Consider the following 24636-nt stretch of genomic DNA (forward strand, 5'->3'; position numbering starts at 1 on the left):
CATCCTGATCTCTCTAAACCTTTTTTTGTGGAGGCGGACGCTTTCAAATTGTAACGCTCACCTGATTCCCGCAGAGGCGCCGGTCTTGACTGGGTGAATGCCGTATCTTCAAAGGTGATGTGTAACACACGGTTGGCTCTTTGGGCTGGACCTCTGTGCACTGTATGTCTGACTCGAAGAGTAAGATGTCTGCAGATAGAAAATATGGGATTAATGAACCGGGGTTATTGGGTGCCTCTCTCCTCTTCCCTTTCTCTTCTCCTGTAGAACCCCAAAGGTTAACGCCCTCACCTTAGGTAAGTGAACGCTGAGCTCTCCATCTGCCTCGGGGCAGGGTGCCGTAACCAGTTTCTTCACTGGATAAGGGTGCAGGCCTCTTGACCTCAGAGGACTGCTGTCCGTCGTTAACTGCACGAACGGTAAGTTCTGGGCACTTCAAATGTCTTAAAAGTCTTTTGTAATGATATCCCTTGTTTTGCAGGGTTCCGGTGATGGCGGATGGCGGGCTGATGAGAGTTGAGGATCGAACCCGCGCAAGGAATAGAAGCGCCTGGAAGCACGTAAGTAAGCTCTTGTAGCCTGCTTCACGATGCGCACTAACTGTCCCTTTTATCTTGCAGGTACAAGTTCGGAGCTTTAGAGAAGCTGAAGGGTGCTGGAATACCCACTGGATTCGGCGTGGGAAGGAGTAATGGCACGTGAGTAATAAAGTTGCCCAATGTCTTTAAACGCACCTTCTTTTGTCTTTCAGATGCGGGATGCAGCGCCGAAGGCCTCCGGAGCGTGCGAAGAGTTGGTAAGCTTTTGTCTTTCAGATGCCGGAATGCAGTGCGAAGACCTCTGGAGTATGCGAAGAGTAGGTAAGCCTTTGTCTTTCAGATGCCGGAATGCAGCGCGAGGCGTTGGTGACAGCCGATGGACCAGGTAAGAGATGCGCTGCCACTGAAGACCGTAGTGCTAACCTGCTCTTTCTTTGTCTTTACAGGTGCTGCTGAAGGCTGGATTCCAGGATGGTAAGCCTTTGTTCCCTTAGGCCCAGGATCAGAAGCAGAAGACACGATGAGCGTTCTGCTGCAGAGAATGCAGAATAACGCAAAGCAAGATTCATCCATCGGGTGTGGTTTAAATAGCCTCCTGTAGTGCTTAGGTGTCTCCTTCCACAGCCACGCCTAGGTAAGAAAAGAGTTCCTGCTTTCCAGAAGAGTTCCAGTGTTCTGAACCTAGGGAGTGGCTCCTGCCCCACCCAACAGAAAAAGTAGTCCCAAACAGAAGAGGATCAGGGGTTCAACTGGCAGGTAAGTAAGCAGCATGGTCTGCTGCAGGTAAGTCCACCCAAGCATTATGAGCCCGGCGCTTCCAGCGCTGGGACTGGGCATCTTTATGAGCCTGGTGCCACTGGTGCCAGGACAGGGTCCAAAAGGTCCCAATTGGGACTGGCTGGCACTCGGAACCGGGGTTATGGGTCTGCTTCCAAGGGAGTCGGGCAAGTCCTGATCTTTTGGAAGCAGAGATCATGACAGCACCCCCCCTCAAGGCCCCTCCCAAACCGGGCTTCTCCGGGGGTTTGGGCTTGTTAGGAAATGTTCGATGAAATCTTTTGATTAGACGAGGCGCGTGGACATATTCTGCAGGTTCCCAGGATCTTTCTTGGGGACCGTAGCCTTTCCAGTCAATCAGGTAAAATAGTTTAGATTTGGAGATCTTGGAATCCAGGATGCTTTTGACTTCAAACTCGAGTTCTCCATCAACTAGAATAGGTTTTGGAGATGTAGTTAGTCGGTTTTGAGGTTGCACAGGTTTTAATAGAGAGACGTGGAAGACCGGATGTATCTTCATGTGAGGGGGCAAGTCCAACTTAACCGCTACTGGATTTACTATGGTAGTGATGGAATAGGGACCAAGGTATCTTGGGTTGAATGTGCGTGGTCCTTTTAGAGGTAGATATTTGGTGGATAACCAGACTTGATCTCCTACTTGATATTGGGGGGCTTCCTTCCGATGTTGGTCTGCTCCTTTCTTGTATTGTTCTTTAGCCCTTTGAAGGTGAGAAACGGCTTCCTTAAAGGCTTGGGTGATTGTAGAATGCAGGTGGTCTACTGCTGGTGTTCCAAGATCTTGGAGTGGATCCAACTCCGAGGTTCGAGGGTGACTACCGTATAACAGAAAAAACGGGGTCTTCCCAGTTCCCGAGTGGACAGAGTTATTGTAGGCATATTCGGCTATCCAAAGGATATCTTTCCAAGTTTTTTCAGTTTGTTGTAGCATGCAGCGCAAATACTGTTCCAGAGTTTGATTGGTCCTCTCGGTTTGTCCGTCGGTTTGAGGGTGGTGGCTGGTCGAAAGTCTCACATCAATTTGAGCCGACCGACAGCAACTTCGCCAAAAATGAGAAATAAATTGACTACCTCGATCCGAAATTAGAACTGAAGGAAAACCGTGCAGTCGGACGATGTTTTCGAGAAATTCTCGGGCCAGAGTTGCTGCTGTTGGTAAGCCTTTGAGTGGAATGAAATGCGCCATCTTGGAGAATAGGTCCACGATTACTAGGATCGTATTGTATCCGATGCATGGAGGTAGATCGGTGATGAAGTCCATAGAAAGCGTATGCCAAGGGCGAGGCGGGATGTCAATAGGGCGTAAGAGGCCGGCTGGTTTTTCCTTTTGACTCTTGTTTTGGGCGCATACTCCACAGGACATTATAAAGTCTCTGATATCTTTTTTCCAAGACGGCCACCAGAAGTAGCGCTTGATCTTTTCCGAGGTCATGGTCATACCGGGATGTCCTTCCATTAAAGAATCGTGATAACAAGAGATTACCTTTTTCTGTAAATCTGTGCTGGGCAGGTATAACCGTTCTTGGAAATATAATAGGTTGTCCTTCACCGTAAAGTCCTTTCCCTGCAGATGCCAATTCTGTATGTCTGCCTGAGTTACCAGTAGCCTGGCTTTATCCTTAACTTCCTCTATGGATTGTGTGGCGATTACACCTAGAATTCTTTGTTCGGGAATGATAGGTACAGGTTTAGGATTGATCAAATGTTCTTCCACTCCCATCCGAGAAAGGGCATCAGCTTTACCGTTTTTTGTACCAGGTCGATAGGTAATTATGAAGTCAAACTCGGCAAAGAATAGTGCCCAACGGAGTTGCCTAGAGGATTGAGCTTTTGCGGTTTTCAAATATTGCAGGTTTCGGTGATCTGTAATCACAGTATCGGTGTGTCGGGGCCCCAGAAGATAATGCCGCCAAGCCTTAAAGGCGGACTTGATAGCTAGAAGTTCCTTATCAGTAATAGTGTAATTGATTTCAGGAGGCGAGAATTTGCGGGACCAAAATGCCACAGGATGCAACTGATTGGTTACTGGGTCCTTTTGTGATAGAACTGCCCCCACGGCAAGGCTCGAAGCATCAGTTTCAACGATGTAGGGGAGTTCTGGGCGAGGATGTTTTAAGATCGGTGCAGAGATAAATCTAGTCTTCAAATCCTGGAAAGCTTGTTCCACCTCGGTAGAGCATTCAAAACGTTTGTTTTTCTTTAATAATGCGGTGATGGGCTGGACTATTCGAGAGAATTCGGGGATAAACCTGCGGTAAAAGTTAGCGAAGCCTAACATGCTTTGAACACCTTTTACGGAGGATGGCGATGGCCATTTGAGAATTGCATCGACCTTCTTTGAATCCATACGCACTCCGCTAGGTGATAATATGAATCCCAAGAATTCAACTTCAGTCACGTTGAAAACACATTTTTCCAACTTAGCGAAAAGTTTGTGTTGCCGCAATCTCTCGAGGACCATTTTCACGTGTTTCCGATGTTCAGTTTCCGATGAAGAATAAACGAGGATGTCGTCAATGTAAACAACAACACACACATCTATGAGCTCTCTGAGAACATCGTTCATAAAATATTGAAAGGCGGCCAGGGCATTGCAAAGTCCGAAGGGCATGACCTGATATTCAAATAGCCCATACTTGGTGCGGAAGGGCGTCTTCCATTCATCGTCCTCTTTTACTCGTACCAAGTGGTAGGCTCCTCTAAGATCCAGCTTTGTATATATGCATGCTTTTCTGACTTGGTCCAGGAGTTCAGGGATCATAGGTAACGGATATCTATTTTTAACGGTGATCTGGTTCAGGGCGCGATAATCTATACAAGTTCTAAGGTCCCCTTCTTTTTTTGGAACGAAGAACAAAGCTGAGGAAGCAGGGGACTTGGAAGGGCGAATAAACCCATTCGCTAGGTATTGATCCAGGTATTGTCGGAGGTGAAGATTCTCAGACTCGGTGAGGGCATAAATTCTACTACAAGGAGGAGTAGATCCAGGTATCAGGTCTATCTGGCAGTCATAAGACCTATGAGGAGGTAAAGAGTTAGCCTGATCCTTCCGGAAAACATCTTGGAATTCTAGGTATTCAGGAGGTAACTGGGGAGCCTCCGAGGAAATTCCTGCCAGTGCAACACCAGGTCGAGGGTGACAAGTAGAGACACATTCTGGAAACTGAACCGTTCTTGCTCGCCAATCGATCTGAGGATTGTGCTTCTCTAACCAAGGAATTCCTAGAATAATCTGGAACTAAGGGGCCTTGATCACATCGAACACGATCTTCTCATGGTGTCCATCTTGACTTACTAGCGTCACTTCTTGGGTGGTATGCGTTACTGGTCCGGAGGCTATCTCCGTACCATCCACCGTAGTAATGACGTCCTTTACAGCCTTTGGACAAAGAGGCAGATTCATCCTCAAAACCATTTCATGATGCACATAATTGCCGATGGCACCGCTGTCGACGTAAGCTTCAATCGCATGTAATCGATCCGGATGTTCAGGGCTAATGAGGACCATAAGTATCACGAAATGCAAGGTCACGGAACTGGTTTTAACGCTCGGCAAGAGGACCTCTATTCTTGTCGGGCGAGGTCGTTTCCCTGCTCAGAGTTTGTGACCCTGGTAACTGCAGCTCCTACTGCCTTCTTGGCTGGTTTCACCGGACAGTCTCGAAGAAAGTGCCCCGAGTTTCCGCAATAGAGGCATAATTGCAGCTGTTTTCTCCTTTCCCGCTCCTTTTGTGTTAGTGGTCCTTTCAGGCCCCCTATTTGCATGGGTTCCCCGGAGTCTACTCCTTTGGTAGGAGTTGGTGGTTTGGAAAATACTCGAGCATCAAACTTGGAACGATCGGCCTTCCTGTTCTGCAGTCTGTGGTCAATTTGAACGACTAAGTCAATATAGTCCGAACAGTCTTGCGGGCGATTCACTACTTGGGCTAACACATCTTTGAGCTCTCCACGTAGACCTCTATAAAACAGCGTAATCCTTTTGTCCTCAGGCCATCGAGTTTCCACTATCAGTCTGTTGAAAGACGCAATATAAGCCAAAAGGTCTTGATTACCCTGTCGCAATGAAAGGAGCTCATTGTCCAAGGCCTGCCCCTGTGAATGTCTTGCAAACAGTTTTTCCATACTGAGCTGAAAAGCTTGAAAATCATGGAGAACCGGATCATCTTGATTAACTAGAGGGATCGACCAGTCTGCCGCATTGCCACTAAGGTACGAAAGCACGAAAGCTACCTTAGCTTGATCAGTTGGAAAGGCTGCTGGCCGGCATAGGAAGTGCAACCGGCACTGATTAATAAATACTGCAAACCTCTTTGGGTCACCAGAAAATCGTTCGGGCGGAGCCAGAGGTACATTCCCAGGTAGGTTGATCTGCACTGGGTTCGTAGAGGATGTTGAAGGAAGATTTGCCCCTGATGCGGGTAACGGAGTTTGTCCGGCTTGTGACTGTAGCAATTGTCTAGCGAGATTGTCTGTTCGCTCCTTGTAAATAATCAGTTCCCTTCTTAGAGCATTCGTTTCCTGACGGGCTGCATGCACTTCTGCTCTTAGTTCCCCAAGTAACTGGGCTAGCTGGTCGGTATCCGAGGTTTCCATAGCGCCTGGGTGGGAGTTTTGCGGTAGGCTTTGCGTTCTGTAACGCTCACCTGATTCCCGCAGAGGCGCCGGTCTTGACTGGGTGAATGCCGTATCTTCAAAGGTGATGTGTAACACACGGTTGACTCTTTGGGCTGGACCTCTGTGCACTGTATGTCTGACTCGAAGAGTAAGATGTCTGCAGATAGAAAATATGGGATTAATGAACTGGGGTTATTGGGTGCCTCTCTCCTCTTCCCTTTCTCTTCTCCTGTAGAACCCCAAAGGTTAACGCCCTCACCTTAGGTAAGTGAACGCCGAGCTCTCCATCTGCCTCGGGGCAGGGTGCCGTAACCAGTTTCTTCACTGGATAAGGGTGCAGGCCTCTTGACCTCAGAGGACTGCTGTCCGTCGTTAACTGCACGAACTGTAAGTTCTGGGCACTTCAAATGTCTAAAAGGTCTTTTGTAATGATATCCCTTGTTTTGCAGGGTTCCGGCGATGGCGGATGGCGGGCTGATGAGAGTTGAGGATCGAACCCGCGTGAGGAATAGAAGCGCCTGGAAGCACGTAAGTAAGCGCTTGTAGCCTGCTTCACGATGCGCACTAACTGTCCCTTTTATCTTGCAGGTACAAGTTCGGAGCTTTAGAGAAGCTGAAGGGTGCTGGAATACCCACTGGATTCGGCGTGGGAAGGAGTAATGGCACGTGAGTAATAAAGTTGCCCAATGTCTTTAAACGCACCTTCTTTTGTCTTTCAGATGCGGGATGCAGCGCCGAAGGCCTCCGAAGCGTGCGAAGAGTTGGTAAGCTTTTGTCTTTCAGATGCCGGAATGCAGTGCGAAGACCTCCGGAGCATGCGAAGAGTAGGTAAGCCTTTGTCTTTCAGATGCCGGAATGCAGCGCGAGGCGTTGGTGACAGCCGATGGACCAGGAAAGAGATGCGCTGCCACTGAAGACCGTAGTGCTAACCTGTTCTTTCTTTGTCTTTACAGGTGCTGCTGAAGGCTGGATTCCAGGATGGTAAGCCTTTGTTCCCTTAGGCCCAGGATCAGAAGCAGAAGACACGATAAGCGTTCTGCTGCAGAGAATGCAGAATAACGCAAAGCAAGATTCATCCATCGGGTGTGGTTTGAATAGCCTCCTGTAGTGCTTAGGCGTCTCCTTCCACAGCCACGCCAGGTAAGAAAAGAGTTCCTGCTTTCCAGAAGAGTTCCAGTGTTCTGAACCTAGGGAGTGGCTCCTGCTCCACCCAACAGGAAAGGTAGTCCCAAACAGAAGAGGATCAGGGGTTCAACTGGCAGGTAAGTAAGCAGCATGGTCTGCTGCAGGTAAGTCCACCCAAGCATTATGAGCCCGACGCTTCCAGCGCTGGGACTGGGCATCTTTATGAGCCTGGTGCCACTGGCGCCAGGACAGGGTCCAAAAGGTCCCAATTGGGACTGGCTGGCACTCGGAACCGGGGTTATGGGTCTGCTTCCAAGGGAGTCGGGCAAGTCCTGATCTTTTGGAAGCAGAGATCATGACACAAATTTAGCGTTGGGGGCGGTGCTTTCTCAAAGGAATGAAACTACTGGTCAACTACATCCAGTTGCATTCTTTTCTAGGAAGTTTTCTGCTGCTGAAGTGTACTATAAAATTGTAGATCGTGAACTTTTAGCAATAAAGTCCGCTTTTGAAGAATGGAGGCATTTTCTGAAAGGGACAAAACATACGGTCGCGGTTCTTACTGATCATCGAAATTTATTGTTTTTAAAATCTGCAAGAACCTTGTCTCCACGACAACTTCGTTGGTCCTTATTCTTTGCCGATTATGATTTTGTTGTGACTTTTAAACCCGGAAGTCGGAACAAAAAAGCTGATGCCTTATCCCGCCAATTTCCTGGTAGTGAGGAGAGAGAGATTCTGGAGCCAGAACCTCTAATTGCTCCAGAACGTTTTTTGTTAGCCTGAGCCATTAAAGAAATGGATTTTTTGAACGAAGTTCGCCAGAATATGTCCTTGCAGAAGAAGGAGGAGTGGGTGAGACTGGATCCAGCCAGAAGTTTGAAAGACGGTTTGACCAAGTGGCTGAGAGCTAATGACATCTAACTAATCCGACCTGCTTGACCTGACTACCCTACTAGCGATCCACCTGCATGCCCCAGCTCTGATACCACGTTCTGTATTTTACACCATTGTATATTACTGTACTTATTCCACTGTATATCACCTCCACATTGTTCAGCTCTTGTCTGGACCTAGCTCCAGCCCTGCTCATTCTTGCTTATTGTATACTGCATCATGACCATGCACATGTACCTGTATATATTTTATTTATTGCTGAATGTACTATGATTATGTAGATGTACCTGTAACAAAGTTGAGCATATTCTTGTCTTGTGCGCCCTGATGCTCCAGGGCTTGGCGCGCCCTACAAATAATAAACTAAACCAAACTAAACTAAACTAAACTAAACTAAACGGTCTTCCATTTTTTGATAACAAACTTTATTTACCCACTGAAGAGTTAAGAGAAAAGGTATTGAGAAATTGTCATGAATCCATATCAGGACACCTGGTTTCAGAAAAACTCTAGAATTGGTTCGAAGGAACTTTTGGTGGGAAAAAATTCGCCAAGACACATTGAACTTTGTTAAAACATGTGTAGTCTGTGCACAAGCAAAAAGTCAAGTTGGGAAGCCGCATGGTTTATTGGAGCCGTTACCTGTTCCTCCTCGTCCATGGCACACTATTTCTATGGATTTCATTGTTGATCTCCCTCAAGATAAGGGTTGTACTACCATTCTTGTTGTGGTGGATCTTCTTACTAAAGAAGCACATTTTCTACCAATGGAGAGAGAGGTTACCGCGGAAAAACCGGCTCATAGTTTCTTGCAAGGTGTGGTTAGACTACATGGACTCCCAAGTCAAGTTATCTCTGATAGGGGATCTCAATTTATTTCAAAATTGTGGAGGGCCTTCTGTAGGAAACTTGGGGTAGACGTTAGTTTCACTTCTGGGTATCATCCGGAGACTAATGGACAAGTGGAGAGAGTAAATCAGGAATAGGAGAAATTTTAAGGTGTTACTTACAAGCTGGAGAGGAATGGGTGGATTTGGTATGGTTGGCAGAATTCTCTTACAACAATTGTGGTAAAGATTTTTACTTCTATGTCCCCTTTATTTTTGGGTCGTAGGTTTCATCCTCGCTTTCTGAGTTTTGAGGTGTTGGAGGATTCCGGCAATCCTAGAGTGGAAGATTGTTTGCTGGTAATGAAGAATAACTTGGATAGAGCAAAAAAGGTGCTGGGAGAAAACAAGTTGAAATATAAAAGGTGTGCTGATTTGAGAAGGAAGGCTGGTCCTGAATATAAGGTGGGAGACTTACTTTGGCTTTCTACCCGGTACCTAAAAATTAAGGGGAAGAATAAATTCAGTCCACGATTTGTAGGCCCATTCGAGGTAGAGAGAATCATCAACCCTGTGGCAGTACGATTGAAATTACCCAAGCATTTGAAGGTATATCCTACTTTCCATGTTAGACTTTTAAAACCAGTTTGTTCAGGAACTAGATTTATAACACCACCTTCCCCTGTGATTTTGGAGGATTCATCTGAGGAATTTGTGGTTAAACAAATTTTGGATTCCAGGAGAGTGAGGGGAAGGTTGCAGTATTTAATTGATTGGGAGGGATATGGACCTGAAGAACGATCTTGGGAAGATTCAGTTGATGTACATGCTCCCCGTTTAGTGGCTAAGTTTCAGGCTAAAAATCCACATAAGGTAGGCCCAGGGACTGGGCATTAGGAGGGGGGTACTGTCAGGTTTCCTTCCCCTATTCAGGCTATTTTCCCTTATTCAAGTTTCTTTCCATTATTTCTCTTTTATTATTCTTTTTTAGATTAGCCTTGTGTGGGTGGGAAGTTTTCTATTGTAGTTGGTTTGGCCTTAACTTCCTGATTCAGAATCCTGGTTCTGACCCAAGGCAAAATGGAGTTTCACAGTGACAGCTCTGATTGGTTAGAAAACACTGCTGAACAACAATGAACATTCTAAACTGTCACTCTTTGCCTTTCATCATCTAAACCCCAGCTGAGAGGACGTGTGTAGTGGCTGCTCCTACTTAAGACTTGGGCCTGGTGGATTTTATCCTTCAGGCGCTAGCAGTTGAGCGGCTACTTTCTTGGGGGTTTCAGGAGAAGTTCTCAGCTGTCAGGAATGCGTTTTGAAGACAGGAAACTCTGAAGATCTTTAGGAAATCGTTCTGGAGATAAGTGACTTTGTTTTGAGACATTTAAGTGAGAACTCGTAAAATGTTATCTTTGAATTTATATTTTGAACTTTTTGAGTGCGCTTGAAGTTTTGCGCGAGGTTAACGGGTGAACGCTATTTGTTAAACACGTACTACGTGTAATCTGAAACTAACCGTTGAACCTTTGTGCGTGCGAGTGAAATTAGCGCGTGTGTTTTCAAGCGCGTTGTTTCGGAGTGAGAATTCAATTGCGCGTGTGTTTCCAGCGTGTGTACTTCCAGGCGAGAGAATTCCATTGCGCGTGTGTTTTCCAGCGCATGTGCTTCCTAGCGCGAGAATCTGTTCGCCGCGTGAGAACCCCATTGCGTGTGTGTTTTCCAGCGCATGTGCTTCCTAGCGCGAGAATCTGTTCGCCGCGTGAGAACCCCATTGCGTGTGTGTTTTCAAGCGCGTGTGCTTCTGCGCGAGAACTCAATTGCGCGTGTGTTTACCAGCGCGTGTGCTTTTTAACGCGTTATCTCGACCGCGTGTGAACTCTTTTGCGCGTGGGTTACAAGGCGTGTGTGAATAGGCGCGGGAGTTCAACAGCGCATGTGTTTACAAGCGCGTGTGTTTTCTGCGCGAGAATCCGTTTGCGCGTGAATTCTGCTTCGCGTGTGTTTACAAGTGCGTGTGTTTTCTGCGTGTGGACTTTTCTTACAGTGCGTGTGTTCTTCAGCGCAGGAAGTTTTCAACGTGCGAATCTTCAGCATTGAGACCATCTGCGTGTGTGTTTAGCACGTGTTTCTTCAAGAATTCTCAAACTCTATAGAATTGTAAAAAGGTTTTGGAAACTAAAGAAAAGTTTGAAAGAAAAAGAAAGAAAATATTAAAGGCAATTTAACTGGACAATTAGTGAATTTTGGGAAAAAAAAGGCAAAGAGCAAAACTTTCCAGGTTTGCCCAAAATAAGAAGTTGCTGTGAATTTCAAGAGTCTCAAGTAAGAGAGATTTTCAGCTTATTTACAAGCTTCTCTAAGAAATTTCAAGAGAAGAACCAGGTATGATTCTTAATTATTAGTTAAGGATTTAAAGTCTTTCCAACTCTAAAGGTTAAGTAAGTAATAAAAGGATTTGTATCTGCTTTTCTTATATCCTCTGCAGGTTCAGCTTTGGTTAGCCTTGACGCAGTCAGCCTGGTGTTGTTTTGTTATCCACTTCCCCCTTTCCCTTTGGGGTGTAGTTTGCAGAGCTGAATTAATATCTAGTTCTGGGAATTACATTTTTTCAGGGGGATTGTCGGGGGTTCAGCAGCTTCCGCGGACCCAGGACCTCTCAACCTGACAGTTCGGCTTCAAAGTGCAGAGACGGGTGGCAATGGGGGTCCGGTTTGCAACAGAAGCTGTATCTCTTGTCTCGTTTGAAGAACAAAGAAAACACTGATGGAGCTGGTCTCAAGGCACGAGAAGGAATGCAGGAAAACCACCATCAGCGACAGCCATTGTCACACAGTGACGCAAGGGCACCAAATTCTTGCGGTCTGACGTAACCTTCTCTCTCGCGGTCCAAAGCAGCTGGGACAACAACATTTGGCGAAAAGGTGCTTTGCTGTGCAAGCTAGGATTCCCTGATGTTTTGAGGCAAAACTTGATGCGACAACACTCCTACACGGGTGCCAAGCTTTGAGTTGTACAGTCCGCTGGATGGTCCAGGAAAAATTCCAATCAAGCTCTTTTGCAGGGCAAACAGGAAGCATCGAGAGTGAGTGATCATTGCCACCACTCCAAAGGTTCAAAGTACCTTTGCAAGTCTTCTGAGATCGAGGACACAGCAGGGCTCTACCGGGACAATAACAGGCTCAGGATGCCAACCTGCATCTGCATGCCTTTGGTTAGTCCTTTGTTCTGCTCTGCTCTTCTGGATACTTGGCTCCGCCCACAGGTTGATTCAGACCTGTTGTTGATCTGCGGGTCTGCATTCAGGACCCCTCCACATAGCCACAAGTCTAGCGAGTTTGGCGATGCTTGTGGTCTCATGCAGAAGGGATGTGACATAGCAGTTCTTGCTGGACTGCCGCTTTTAGGGTGGGACCAAGCCTGATTTTCAGATTGTCTTTCCACTTTTGTAACGGCTTGGAAGGTGAAGGATGATGGTTTGGAGGGTTGCTCAGAGCACTGCCAGAGGTTAAGATTAATTATAAACCTTCTGGCCATCACCTCTTTTGTTTTTCTTGTTGAGCATATAAACATCCACTCAACAAGTGCCCAGCACAGCTGTGAAAGCCTGCTACAAAGTGCCCGCTCAGCAGGAAGCAGGTTTCACTGCTGAGCTGGCACTTTGTAGCATACTTTCTGCATGTAATCATGACTTGTCATTGCTTGTTGGACAGGGAGGAAAATGCACCTTGCATATTATTATTATTAGAGCACAAACCTAGCTTTGGGAATCAATGGGGTGCTTTACAATCATAGGGGGAAGAACAGTGAAGGAAGCAGAGAAACAAGGAGTGTGGCACTAACCACAGGGAAGAGGAAGGTAGGTCATTTGGCAGCAAGGATCTACAAACAGCCAGGGGAGGAAACAGTGGGGAGCAGATCACCCAGTCTCACATAGGGTATTGTGTTGCTGGTGTGTGGACCTGAGTCATTCCTTGAAGAGGAAAGTGTTGAGCTCCTTCCTCAACTGTAAAAGCGATGGGGTGATTCGAATGTGGATGGGGAGGAGGATCTAGAGTAGGGCGTGGACAGAGAAGGCCTGTCTTCTGGGTCTCTGCTTCCTGCACCAGAAGAGCTCATGTCTACACATTTCCTTACTTCTGGTGGGTCGCAAGTCTCCAGAGAGGCTGAGTTTCTCAGTGAAGTGGCTTGGGGAATATAGGGTTGCTGCCTTTTAGATTCTGCAGCAGGATTTGAAGATGATACAGGTTTGCAGCAGGAGCCAGGGCAATATGATGAGGGTCAGTCAGGGTGATGTGGTTGAATTTGCGCATTCCTTTGATGAGGCGTGTTGCAACATGCAGGACACATCTCAGGGTTGCCAGGGCCTTCCAAAAAGCCATTGCCACCACCCACTTGGGAGACGACCAATGCTTGGACAGCAGATCTGAAGTTGTTTTCTGGTATGAAGGGCTTGATTTTGTGCAGGAGAGACAGTTGGTACCAAGCCGTTTGTGTCTTACTTGCTATATGCTGTTTGAAGGAGGGGTGTCTGTCGATGTCGATTCCAGGGCACTTGGCACAGGTGGCCAGCTGGGGTGTGACACCCTCGAGGTTCATAGCAGAAAGCCAGGCCTGTATGTCAGGGTGCTCAATGTTGTTGGTTAGCAGTAGGAATTCAGTCTTGGAGCGGTTTAATTTCGGGTAGGCACTGGACATCTATGACTGGATCAATGTGAGGCAGGCCTTGATCCTGTGGATGTCTTTGATGGAGGATATCTTGAGGTAGAGCTGCGTTTCATCTGCATATTGGTGGATGTGGATGTTGTGTGGAGCAAGGAGGGGTTTGAGCAGTCCATGTAAAGAATGTAGATGGCAGCGGAGAGGATGGATCCTTGCGGGACTCCACAGGTGATGGGTAGTGCTGGTGTTCTAGAGCAATCCATTTGTACGAACTGGTGGCAATTAGCAAGGTAGGATTGGAACCAGCTCAGAACAATTTCACTGATCCCTAAGCAGGGACGTAGATTGTCGGTTTGTGTCTGCTGGTCTATTGTGTCAAATTCTGGTCAAGTAGAAACAGGAGGCAAGGATGACCATCGTATAGGATTTTAAGGCTGTTGTCGCTCACCTTGATGGTAGCTGTTTCTGTGCTGTATCTGAGTCAAAAGCCAGATTGGTAGGACTGTAGGAGATTGTTAGCTTCAATGTGTTGGAGGAGTGCGTGGCTACTGCTTTCTCAAGGCTCTTACCTAATGAGCGAGATGGACGATGGGAGGTTAGCTGGAGAGGTCTTTGGAGTCCAGTGTTGATTTCTTGAGAAGTGGGAGGATTTGTCCAGTCTTAATGGCCAGGAGAAGGTGCCTTGAGTTAGGGAGCTGCTGATGATTGTCAGGTTAGGGAGGAGAGATTGAGTCGAAAGGGTCTTGAGTACAGAGGCAGGGAGGGTGTCATCCATGTAGTATGTGGCCTTGAGAAATGCTAAACTGGCAGTGAGTGTCTTGAAAGTTGTCCAGGTAGTTGTGGTTTTGCATGATGGGATGTGTAGTGTGCTGCCATTTGTGGCATTGGTGTCTATGCTTTGGCGGATCATGCTGATCTTGTTGATGAAGAAGTTAATGAAATTGTATTTTCTGTGGAGTTGCTGTATGGATGGGGCAGAGAGTTGATGCAGTGCTGGATGACTTTAAAGGAAAGCTCTGCTTTCATTGTTGCTTTTGGCTGTTTTGGTAGTAGTTGGCCTTGGCAGTGGTGATGAGCCATCTGCATGCAGCACAGAGTTCCTCGAGCAGGGAGAGGTTGGGTGCACTGCAGGATTTTTCATCTTGTTTTTGGATGGTTCATTTGTTGAAGTTAACTCTTTGTGTGTGCGCCAGGTTGCACAAGGTTTAGGCTTGAGGGTGCATTGTTTTGTTTGGGCATGGAGGTTGATGTTTGTTGGAAGGGTGGTGTTGAGTACTTGGAGAAACGAGTCGCAGTCCTGGTTTGTCAGAGGTAAATCAGCCCATGTGAGGTGAAGTTTAGTGAGGTCTTCCATGAGAGCCTCCACTGGCAAGTTCTCGCATGAACTGAAGGCTTGTTTGCTTGTATTCTGATGGATTTGCTTGATTGGTGTGACATGACTTATGTCAAAGGGGATTGCCAGATTGCCTCACCAGTAAAGCGGGATGGGAGAGCTGTGATGTGGGTGGTGATGAGGAGGTTGACGATATTGCAAAGTGATTGGGCCTTGTTTATGGGTGCATGGCATTGCCTTCTTTTTGTGCAATGAATAGATTGTGCATCCATCTGCACCTGCCGAGACCTTAGTGCCATTGCTTACTCTGTGTGTAGAAGTGTGCTGCACACTCTGAATGGCATCAAATTGTATTTCAAGCCGTGTACTTGCGCAGTGTATATTTTGTGATGTAGTGGTCATTCGGAAACACCTTTGAACGTATACATGGCATCTTGGAGAAGAGGTGCTTTGATTTGTGGTGCATTTCTTAAGGGGTGCTATTACAGTGTGTATGTTAAAAAATCATAAATGCATTGGTGATCTAAACCCCATATTCTCTCAGTGTGGGTGTATTTCCTCAATTGGTGTAGGTGGAGTTTTCATGTTTTCCTGAGTGTTGGGGGAGGCTCTTTTCACACTTTCTTAGTTGCACTCAACTAATACATTATTTACTCTATAGTAGAAGAACTTAGGTTAAATGCATGGCATTAACAATCCCAGTTACTGTATGTAGGATGTATGAAGGCAAGTAGCAATAGTGTAGGAACATTAACGAAATTTCATACAAGAATCATGCTCCTTACATGTCTACTCTAAGAGAGTATGCCTTTAGCTTTTGTAGTTTTGGACTGCTCTATATTTAACATTAGGACTGCTACAGCCTTTGGTGTGTTTAGTCATGCCACAACCCACACATGACCTCATAATAGAGTAGCCATTATGTATTTCAGAAGTAGGCAAATCAGACTTCTGCACTCACAGAGGATATAATATCAATAGCGTTTTTGGTTGTTAGTGTTTGTTTTGTTTTTGTTTTGTCAGTTTCAGTGGCGTTTTTCCAGTGTTTTCAAAATCTGTGCATATCAGTGTTCATGCATTTTTTGCAGAAATAATGGCACACAACAGTGTTTGTCCATTTTATATGAAAAACATGCATTTATTAACATAAATTCCTTTTGGGGTAGAAATCTGGGATATACAATGTTTTCAATGTACAGGCAACAGATGTCACTGAGACAATGCCCCTGGAAAGGATGCAGGCAATTTTGTGTACAGAATTATGCTCTTTAGCAGTATCCAGGGCAGGTTCTATGACGTGTCGGAGCCCATGTGGCAAAGGACGTGCAGAGTAGCTGAATTTGCATATGTATAGACATCAATGTAAAATCACCTAAAATTATATTACAGGAAGTTACATGCAATGGTATCATGGAAAGCAACCTTACAAGAAATTGTCATGAGTAACTCAAAAGCAAACAAAATGTGTGATGTGCAGTATATGTTATGTTATGTCGATTTATACCACAATACAGCTCACCGCCTCCATACATTTTTGGTGTCTGTGCATGTCTTATTCAAACTCTACATTCGAGGGAGAGGCCAAAAAGACCGTCTGGAGGCAGAAATAGAGACACTGAAAAATCCATGTTAAACCATTTTTCATAAATAGAAATAAATATTTGTCAGTGGTCAGGGGCTATTTTGAGTAAGTTTGGCAGATTTTGAGAGGTGTGTTGGCAGCCACAAAAAAGGCTAAACCTCTCTACAATTACTTAAAATAGCCTTTTTACAAAGAAAACTACAACATTCTGAGAGAGGACAGAACCAACTCTTGAGGAGGCGGCCTAGCCATCATCGCTAAAAACAATCTCGCCATAAAAATAGAAATGCCCTCAATCACCAAATCTTGTGAATCCTTAACCGCCAAACTCTCAACATCACCTTCTCAATCTATCAACATACACCTCATCTATAGGCCACCAGGTCCCCTTGGAATCTTTGAGGAGGACATCTCTATGATCCTCTCAAACAATCTAAAAAACTCATTGCAAGGCATCCTCCTGGGTGACATGAACTTAGGTTTCAACGACCACAAAGGCTTGCAAGCGACTAACATCGCCAATATCATCACAGAAGTGGGATTTACCCAAAGAATCTCACAACCTACCCACGAAAAAGGTCGAACACTCGACTGGGTAGCCAACCACAACTGTAATGTAACAATTACCGATGTCTGCCCACAAATCTGTACAGATTATGCACTAATAACCTTCCTCATAAATGAAAACACCACCCAACCCAAGGAAAATATATTGCCCCCTCCCTTCCAACCAGAAATAAAAAAAACATAACTGCGGAAAAACTGCTCCCACTTATCCTCCCAACTCTAAATTCCTTATCTGAATCACTAAACCCAACAGCCATAGTGAACAAATTCAACTCAATCATGGCCATAGCCTTGGACACTGTCGTCCCGCTGAAAATGAGAAAAAGCAAGCCCAGAACACATTTAAACACTTGGTTCACCCCTCACCTCATATCCCTAAGAATTGAAAAATGCAAATGCGAATCCGCCTGGCGACTAACTCATTAGAGACTAACAAAGTAGCTCTCATCAGTGCCTCTAAGATCTACAAAAATGAAATAAGAAGGGCCAAAAAAGAAATCTTTAACAACAGAATACTACAGGCTAAATCTAGAACCAAAGAGCTATTTCTTATACTAAAAGAACTGGAAAACCCTATCCCTGCTCCAGACAACTGCGACAAAAATAAAACGTGGTGTTCTAACATCCAAAAAGCTCTAAACAACAAAATTGCCAAACTCCAAACCAAAATTGAGAAAAAGAAACAAAATATACCCGCTTCAAACAATCAAAGTGGTAAACCACCTACCTCTACCAAACCAGAACATAAATTCAACTTCACCAAAGTAACCATCCTAGAGATTGAAAAAATAATACTCTCGCTCAAACCAACCAACTGTCGAGGCGACATATGCCCAGCCCAACTGATAAAAGACGCGGCCAGAAACCTATCCCCATTTATCTCCAAACTTATTAATGCTTCCTTTGCATCAGGCACTATACCGGACAATCTTAAACAATCATGGGTCCTCTCCCTCCTTAAAAAGCAAACCCTGGACCCCGCCATCCCGACTAACTACAGGCCAATCACTACGGTACCATTTCTGCTAAAAATCCTAGACAGAGTGGCCTACCTACAGATCCAGAAATATCTGGAGATGCACCAACTATTAGGCACCAGACAGTCAGGCTTCAGGCCTCAACATAGTACCGAAACTGCGCTCATCGATCTCAAAGCCCAAGTCGATGAGCTGAGAGATCTTGGAAAAACTGCCCTACTCCTCCTACTGGACCTCTCAGCGGCATTTGACTTGGTGGATCATGATGTGCTCTGTACCCAATTGGAAACCGCGGCCCACTTCTCCACACATGCCATTGCAGGGATCAGGTTGTTCCTAAGCGGCAGAACCATGAGGGTTTTCTCCACCTCCACAGTGGCTGACCCAGTACCTATCACATGTGGCGTCCCCCAGGGATCCTGTGTCTCTCCGACTATGTAAAACATCTTCACGAAGCCCCTGTTCGATGATCTGGATCTTCTGGGTGTCACCTACACAAACTATGCAGATGACACTCAGATTCTCATCCCACATTGGGGGATTATGAACAGGATTTGGCCTTGGTGAACAGAATATACCTCATCATCCAGGCATGGATGGCCCGTCATGGTCTATGCCTGAAAGATGACAAAACGGAACTCATCATACTGGGGAACACACAAAATATCAAAAGACTGAACGATGACTACTCATCATTTGTCATAGATGGCAACACCATTAAAGTAGCGAAAGAAGTAAAAACACTAGGTTTTTACCTCGACTCTTGCCTCTCTCTAACAAAGCAAGTGAATGCGATGGCCTCTAGCACCTCTTACACCTGTAAGCTGATTAGAGCAGCTAAACCATACCTATCCACCGCCAGCTGCCTCAGCCTATCAAGAGCCCTGGTATTCTCTAAATTGGACTATTGCAATGCACTATACATAGGGTCCAATAAACACACACTGCAAACAATCCAAACCCTGCAGAACAACGCCCTTAGAACTGCCCTAGAAATCCCAAGAAGAGAGCATATCTCACACGTCAGAAGACAATCTAACTGGCTATCCACAGCTGACAAAATTAAACTCAAAACAGCATCATTGACTTTCAAAAGTATTAATGACCTAGCCCCCAAATACCTAACAGAAAGATTCAAAAGAAGAACTTCTAACAGACCTACCAGAGAAGCATACACCAACCAACTAACTGTGGCCCCATTTAGGTTGAGCACAGCCGGAGGCATCAGCTTCCCCGTCAAAGCGGCCCAGCTATGGAACTCCCTCCCATCATCCTTAAGGTCTGGCCAATCTTATCCACACTTCAGACTTAATTGCATTAAATGGCTCAAAGAAAACGACCTATAACTGACTACACTTACGTCTGACCCACCTGTTAATCCGCAGCTGAACGCATACCTCCTTGCTCATCACCCCCGCTTAACCCACCTTGCTCCTTGACATTCAATGTACACTGTATATACACCCCTGTGTTCAATCACCTGTGTATGTAACCACGTATATTGTCATCATTTACTGTCAATGCACCCTGCAGCCTTCCTGAAATGTGTAACTGTAACATGTAAGCTTAAAGTATTCTTGAACACGCGCCCGGATACCCTCGGCTCTGGCGCGCACTATAAATAAATAAACAAACATAACATAGAATGTGCACTGTTTTGAATAAGGTCTGGGAACTGGAGATGAAGCAATGTGAGAAGGCGCACAGGCAAACTGGCGGGGGTCCGGAGGAGAAGTTAGGGCCCTTCTCCTATTTTATGTCAAGTCTCCTCTTCAGTCCCCCAAACTTTCTCACATCCTTGTTCACAGAAAGACACCACTGGGAGGAAGAGAAACATCAGTGTTTTCTGGTTTGAATCAAGGAGGCACCTTTTTCTCCCAGTGGTGTTTTTTCGACTGAAATATAAACCAAGTTTGGTTGGCCATCATTGCCTTGTCAAGTGATATGTTTGCCCCCAGAACACTGTCTAGATTTATCCAGTACTTGTAGCATCTGAGAAGCATCATTAGTACTGGAAAATATGCATGGCAGAACAGGGCTGTAAACAAATGACGTTCTGCTTGAGTTTGGTTCGTACAATAAAGGCCCCTACCCAGCTCTACCACACAACGCTTGACACTAAACATACCCTTAGCTACCTTGAAGAGCTATAGCAAGGAGAATCAGTACATGGGCACCAATATCATGGGGTGCGTTGTCAAATAAGGGCAGTACTTTTCAGCGTTAGCAACCAGCTTTTTTTTACAGAAAAAAAACTAAAATGGCTGTCCACGGCAGGAAATGAAACTATCTCCAAACTATTGTTTTCACCACATAACAATTTCACTTGAATCACAGTCACATGATGTCATTGCCCCAAACGACAGAAATCTCATTTTGAGCAAGGCACATGCCTAAATCAGAAACGGTGCAAAGAAAACATTTAGGTTTTCATGGGATGTTGGTATCATCTACTTGTGCCTGCATTTAAAGGTAAATATTAATTGCTATGTAGGTAACCCAATGCATGTAGTTTACATAATGCATTTCCTTGATGTACTATGACTCTGGGCCTCATTACACGGACGGCGGTAAGGGTTAACGGTCACCGTTAATGGCAACGGTGACCGTTAACCCTTACCGCCGTACTACGAGGTCCCTTTGCGGGTTGGAGGAATTAACGCCTGCTTCTTGCAGGCGTTAAGTACCAATCCGCTAAGGGACCTCGGAGCTAATTACGGCACCGCAAAATTGCGGTGCCGTAATTAGCGCCTTCCCCATTCCCATAGAGCCCTATGGGGCAGAAATGGGAATGGGGAAGGGCAATGGCGGAAAGGGGATTTACCGCCCCTCCAACCTTGGAATGGGGCGGTAAATCCCCTTTCCGCCAAGGCGGTGCCGGTAATTTACCGGCATGGTCCAGGGTGCTAATAGCACCCTGGATTACCGCCTTCCGTGTAATGAGGCCAACTATGTCATTTTGCACGCCATTTATGCTAACTTCAGGTATGCAGAGGGATAAAGCTAAATTGCTTGTACCAGGAATACTTTATTCTTCACCAACTCCTAAGCTGATGGCTGGAAGCCCAAAGGCACATGTTGTTGCAGCTGATTATAACATCATGAAGTGTGTGGAGGACTAGCAGGAACCAATCTTTTCTTTTGCTTTTTTCCTTAGACCTCGTTGGATGTTCAAAATGATCACCTGAAAAGGGAAAGCTGTTTTATACTTGTAGGAAACATTGTATACCTTTCTTTACACATTGTGTTCATGTTTTGACTAAATATTACCTCTTTTTCTTGTCCCCCTGTAGGATTTCTTTTGAAAATACCAAGACCACAAAAAGAATCTTTCCATATTTCAAAAATGGGTAAGAAAGACAAATACATTTTGATTTTCAAGTGAATTAATTTGAAACATGCTATACTATGTTATTTGTGCTATTCCTAATTATGATTGTGTATGCATTCTGTTAATAACTACTAACAGGCATGTTGTTAGTCAGCTAACAGCATTTGTTTCAGGTAGAAAGTGGTGCTGCTGTGGCATCTAGCAATTTAGGCATGGCAAACCTCCCCCTCAGCCCGACTAGCAGGTCGAACTGAATGCCATGGCCAGTTTTCGGTGGACCAATGAGATGTTGTGGAAATTACTGGCAGCCCATAACAGCATTCAAGCTTGTATGCAAGTTTGTTTGGCCGTGTTCCGCTTCAGCGGACCAATCAGAAGGAAATTCAGTGGCTTTACAAAACGCAGCTCAATCTCACTTTCCTTTTGTTCGTTCAGTTGGGTTGAAAAAGGAGTGTGCATGGCAGACTCAACAACTGGTGTTTTTACCAACGCATTCGTTTTTAGTTCTTGTTGTATTGTTGTTTGCTCCGTTTTGACAGTTGTGTATGTTTTTCTATTTTTCCTCATAGAGAATGTCAAAAACACGAAACCACGTTTTTCCTGTCTTTCTCTCTGTTCATTTTGCCCTTTGTGCCACTCCCAAAATCTTTAAATAAACAAAACAGGTATTTTTTCATGTCCATTCCTGATGCCACTGCATGTGCGTTTGTCCCACTAGACCTTGTTTGGCTGCTTCCCTTTGTTTCACTTACCTTGACTTACCTTGTCATCACTCAGTAATATTAATAACTGTTTGTATTCTCTGTTGTTAGTGAAACTTAAATAATATTCCCATCAATTTTTGAACCAGAGAATCTTTCCTGTGTTTATTCACATTTCTTTGAGTGTTTTAGAACCCTTTTCCATTGACTATTTGAGCCTTGTCTGAATCCAGTTTTATGACATGGCCATTTACACGCCTTTGTTGTTTTTGTCCAGTATAAGTCTTTGGAAAATGTTTGAAATCATGGACAGGGGTCTTGGCATTGTACTTGGAGTGAGAAGTAGTAGGAAGAGTCCCTTGTCAGAGGTTGTTAATTGCCAGGTCATGGAAGAGAATGGTGTACCTCTTCAGCTTGTGAAGTTAGCGGCCAGACGCCCACAGGCACAGCAGGTGTTGCTTGTGGAGAGGGACGCATAGGGGAATGGCTCAAAAAGAAGAGAGGAAGCAGGACTGACAAAGAAGAGTTTGCCACAGCCACAGGAGAAGTAAGAGTGGGGAAGTACACCGTAAGGAGGAAGCAGAGCCATCAAAGGTTTCCATGTTAGTGCAGGGAGTCATTGTGCCGGAGGTGGGAGCTGGCCAGGTGTCTGCAGAGTTGGACAGGGAGGACTTAGAAAACAACATGGCTGCGCGATACACAGTATCAGGGAATAACTGCAGGACCTTTTGAACTATATCTCAATATTGCATGTCGCTGTAGTTGAAGAAAAGCTGCTGGTAACTCAGAAGGGAGCGGGTGCAGCGAGATGCAGGAGCACCCCCAATGAAGGTTGAGTAAGGGGATCTGGTGGTATTGTTGTGCAAGACAGAAGAGCAACAGGTGAAGGAGACATAGGTGTTCCTCCAGTGAATGGTTTAAGAGCAGGAAGATACTGTAGCCTCTGCTCCTGTGCCTGCCCTTGCAGAGGGCGCAAGACAGACCGTGACACCCCTTTCTCTTATGGGCCAAGACATGTCCTGTTATGCTCCTCCGGCCACAGAGGTGGTAGAGTTGGTGATGCGGCTACCACACGCTGACATTTTGCATTTTCAGATCTGCCAGGCTGTCTTTGAACCCCCCCTTCCCTCCTATCTCTATAAGTATGGCATTGTTCTTCCACTCCTCCTCCTCTGTTTCGCCAAGGTGCACAATTATTTGTTATGGCCTGTAATCAAATGGATCAACTTTTTCTTCCTCGCCACCCTCATCGTTTTCATGATCCTCTTCACTGGATACAGAGTGGTGGGCGGTGGAGACACAGACCAGGAACTTCACATGTGCTGCACTTCTGCCCAGTGTGTTGCGGATCCCGGCTCATCACTAGCTATACTTTGGAACACTTCTCCCCATTCAGTCTTAGAGCCCTTAGGCTGGACTGCCTCCTTCTTCTTCTCCTACTCTTCATGCTCTGGCTACTATCTAAGGATGTAGTACTTTACAATGCACACTAGAGTGATGCGTAGCTGAAGGTACTGCCCATTAATGCGAAATGGATGGGTTCAATTTAGAACACACTTCTGGAATCCTGGCGGCACACATTAACTACGGTGGGTGATGTACACCGCATTCTAACTCCATGCCACCTTTTCCCCCGGCCACGTTTTGGGGTATCAGAAATATTAGCACATATGCTGCACTCTCAGTTAGAGCCACAGAATGCAATCTCCTCCTTCCTGCACGAATTCATACCTTTTCTTTGCAACTAGTATTGTCTCTGAGTCACAGATAGAAGGTGCGCTGAGTGACAGCCACTGACGAAAATCTCCTTTTACCCCCAAAGAATTCTAATACTTTTTCTTTGCAACTAGTATCTTCTACCTTTATAGGTAAACGTGTTTGTCATGCTTTTAAAAGGCCCACAATAAGATTGATGGTGTTTGTTAAAACATATCCCAAAGCTCCAACCACAAGGATATCATACTAAACTGCAGTGAGGATCCCTAATTTCTCGGTTTGATATAGCTATGTATACAATAGGTCTACCGTACAAGACAAAAGCAATCATATGGAGCAATAAGCCTGCTTTTGGGGTAGTTTCAATACCTACTAATCATTTCAAAACGGTTCTAAACTTGCTTGAACTTCCAGGGATGGCTAAGTGGAGGCACTATCGCACATGTGACTTGGCTGAAATGACCTGTTCTTCTCTCCCTTATCAAAAAGAGTTCAAACCACTCCATGCAAGGTCTTTCTGCCACCAAAATACGGTCTGTTTTTTTCAGTTAACATTTGCTCTCATTTGGCACAAAAAGATGGCGCACTGAGTTAGAGCCTGTGAATATACTGTCCTCCTGCCTGCAAAGGATTCTAATACATATCTCTGCCACTCATAGTTTCTATAGTCGGAAAATGATTGCACACCGAGCTACAGCAACTGAAAAAATCTCCTTTTTCCAAATACTTCTAAAACCTATTCTCAGCAAATCATATTTTCTCAAATTCCTCACAAAAAGATGCTGCACTGAGTTATATATAACTAGTATTTTGTCTTGTCACAAAAAATGCCCAACGAAACTACAACTACTGAAAAGAATATTGTCCCAATAAAACAAATAGGAGGCATTTTCTCTGCAGATAGCAGCTAGCATTTTCTCTTGCTTATCACAAAAAGAGGGCACACAGTTAAAAGCCCGTTTTCTTTGCATCT

At 45.3% G+C, this 24636-nt stretch overlaps 1 protein-coding gene and 1 long non-coding RNA gene across 2 annotated transcripts in view; one reads left to right on the forward strand and one right to left on the reverse strand.

Annotated features, from left to right (window-relative positions):
* Positions 1–24636, forward strand: part of LOC138510558 (serine/threonine-protein kinase MRCK beta-like) — a 2015755-nt gene that overhangs the window by 598488 nt on the left and 1392631 nt on the right. The window contains exon 10 of the mRNA XM_069626316.1: positions 21209–21265. Coding sequence (XP_069482417.1) covers positions 21209–21265 — 57 coding nt within the window. The remainder of the gene's footprint in view (positions 1–21208; positions 21266–24636) is intronic.
* The window catches only part of LOC138510561 (uncharacterized), a 129260-nt gene that overhangs the window by 89763 nt on the left and 14861 nt on the right, over positions 1–24636 (reverse strand). The gene's annotated exons all lie outside the window — the stretch shown is intronic.

The sequence above is a fragment of the Ambystoma mexicanum genome, chromosome 6p (genome assembly GCF_040938575.1).
Source record: "Ambystoma mexicanum isolate Mex_15411 chromosome 6p, UKY_AmexF1_1, whole genome shotgun sequence".
Classification (NCBI taxonomy): domain Eukaryota; kingdom Metazoa; phylum Chordata; class Amphibia; order Caudata; family Ambystomatidae; genus Ambystoma; species Ambystoma mexicanum.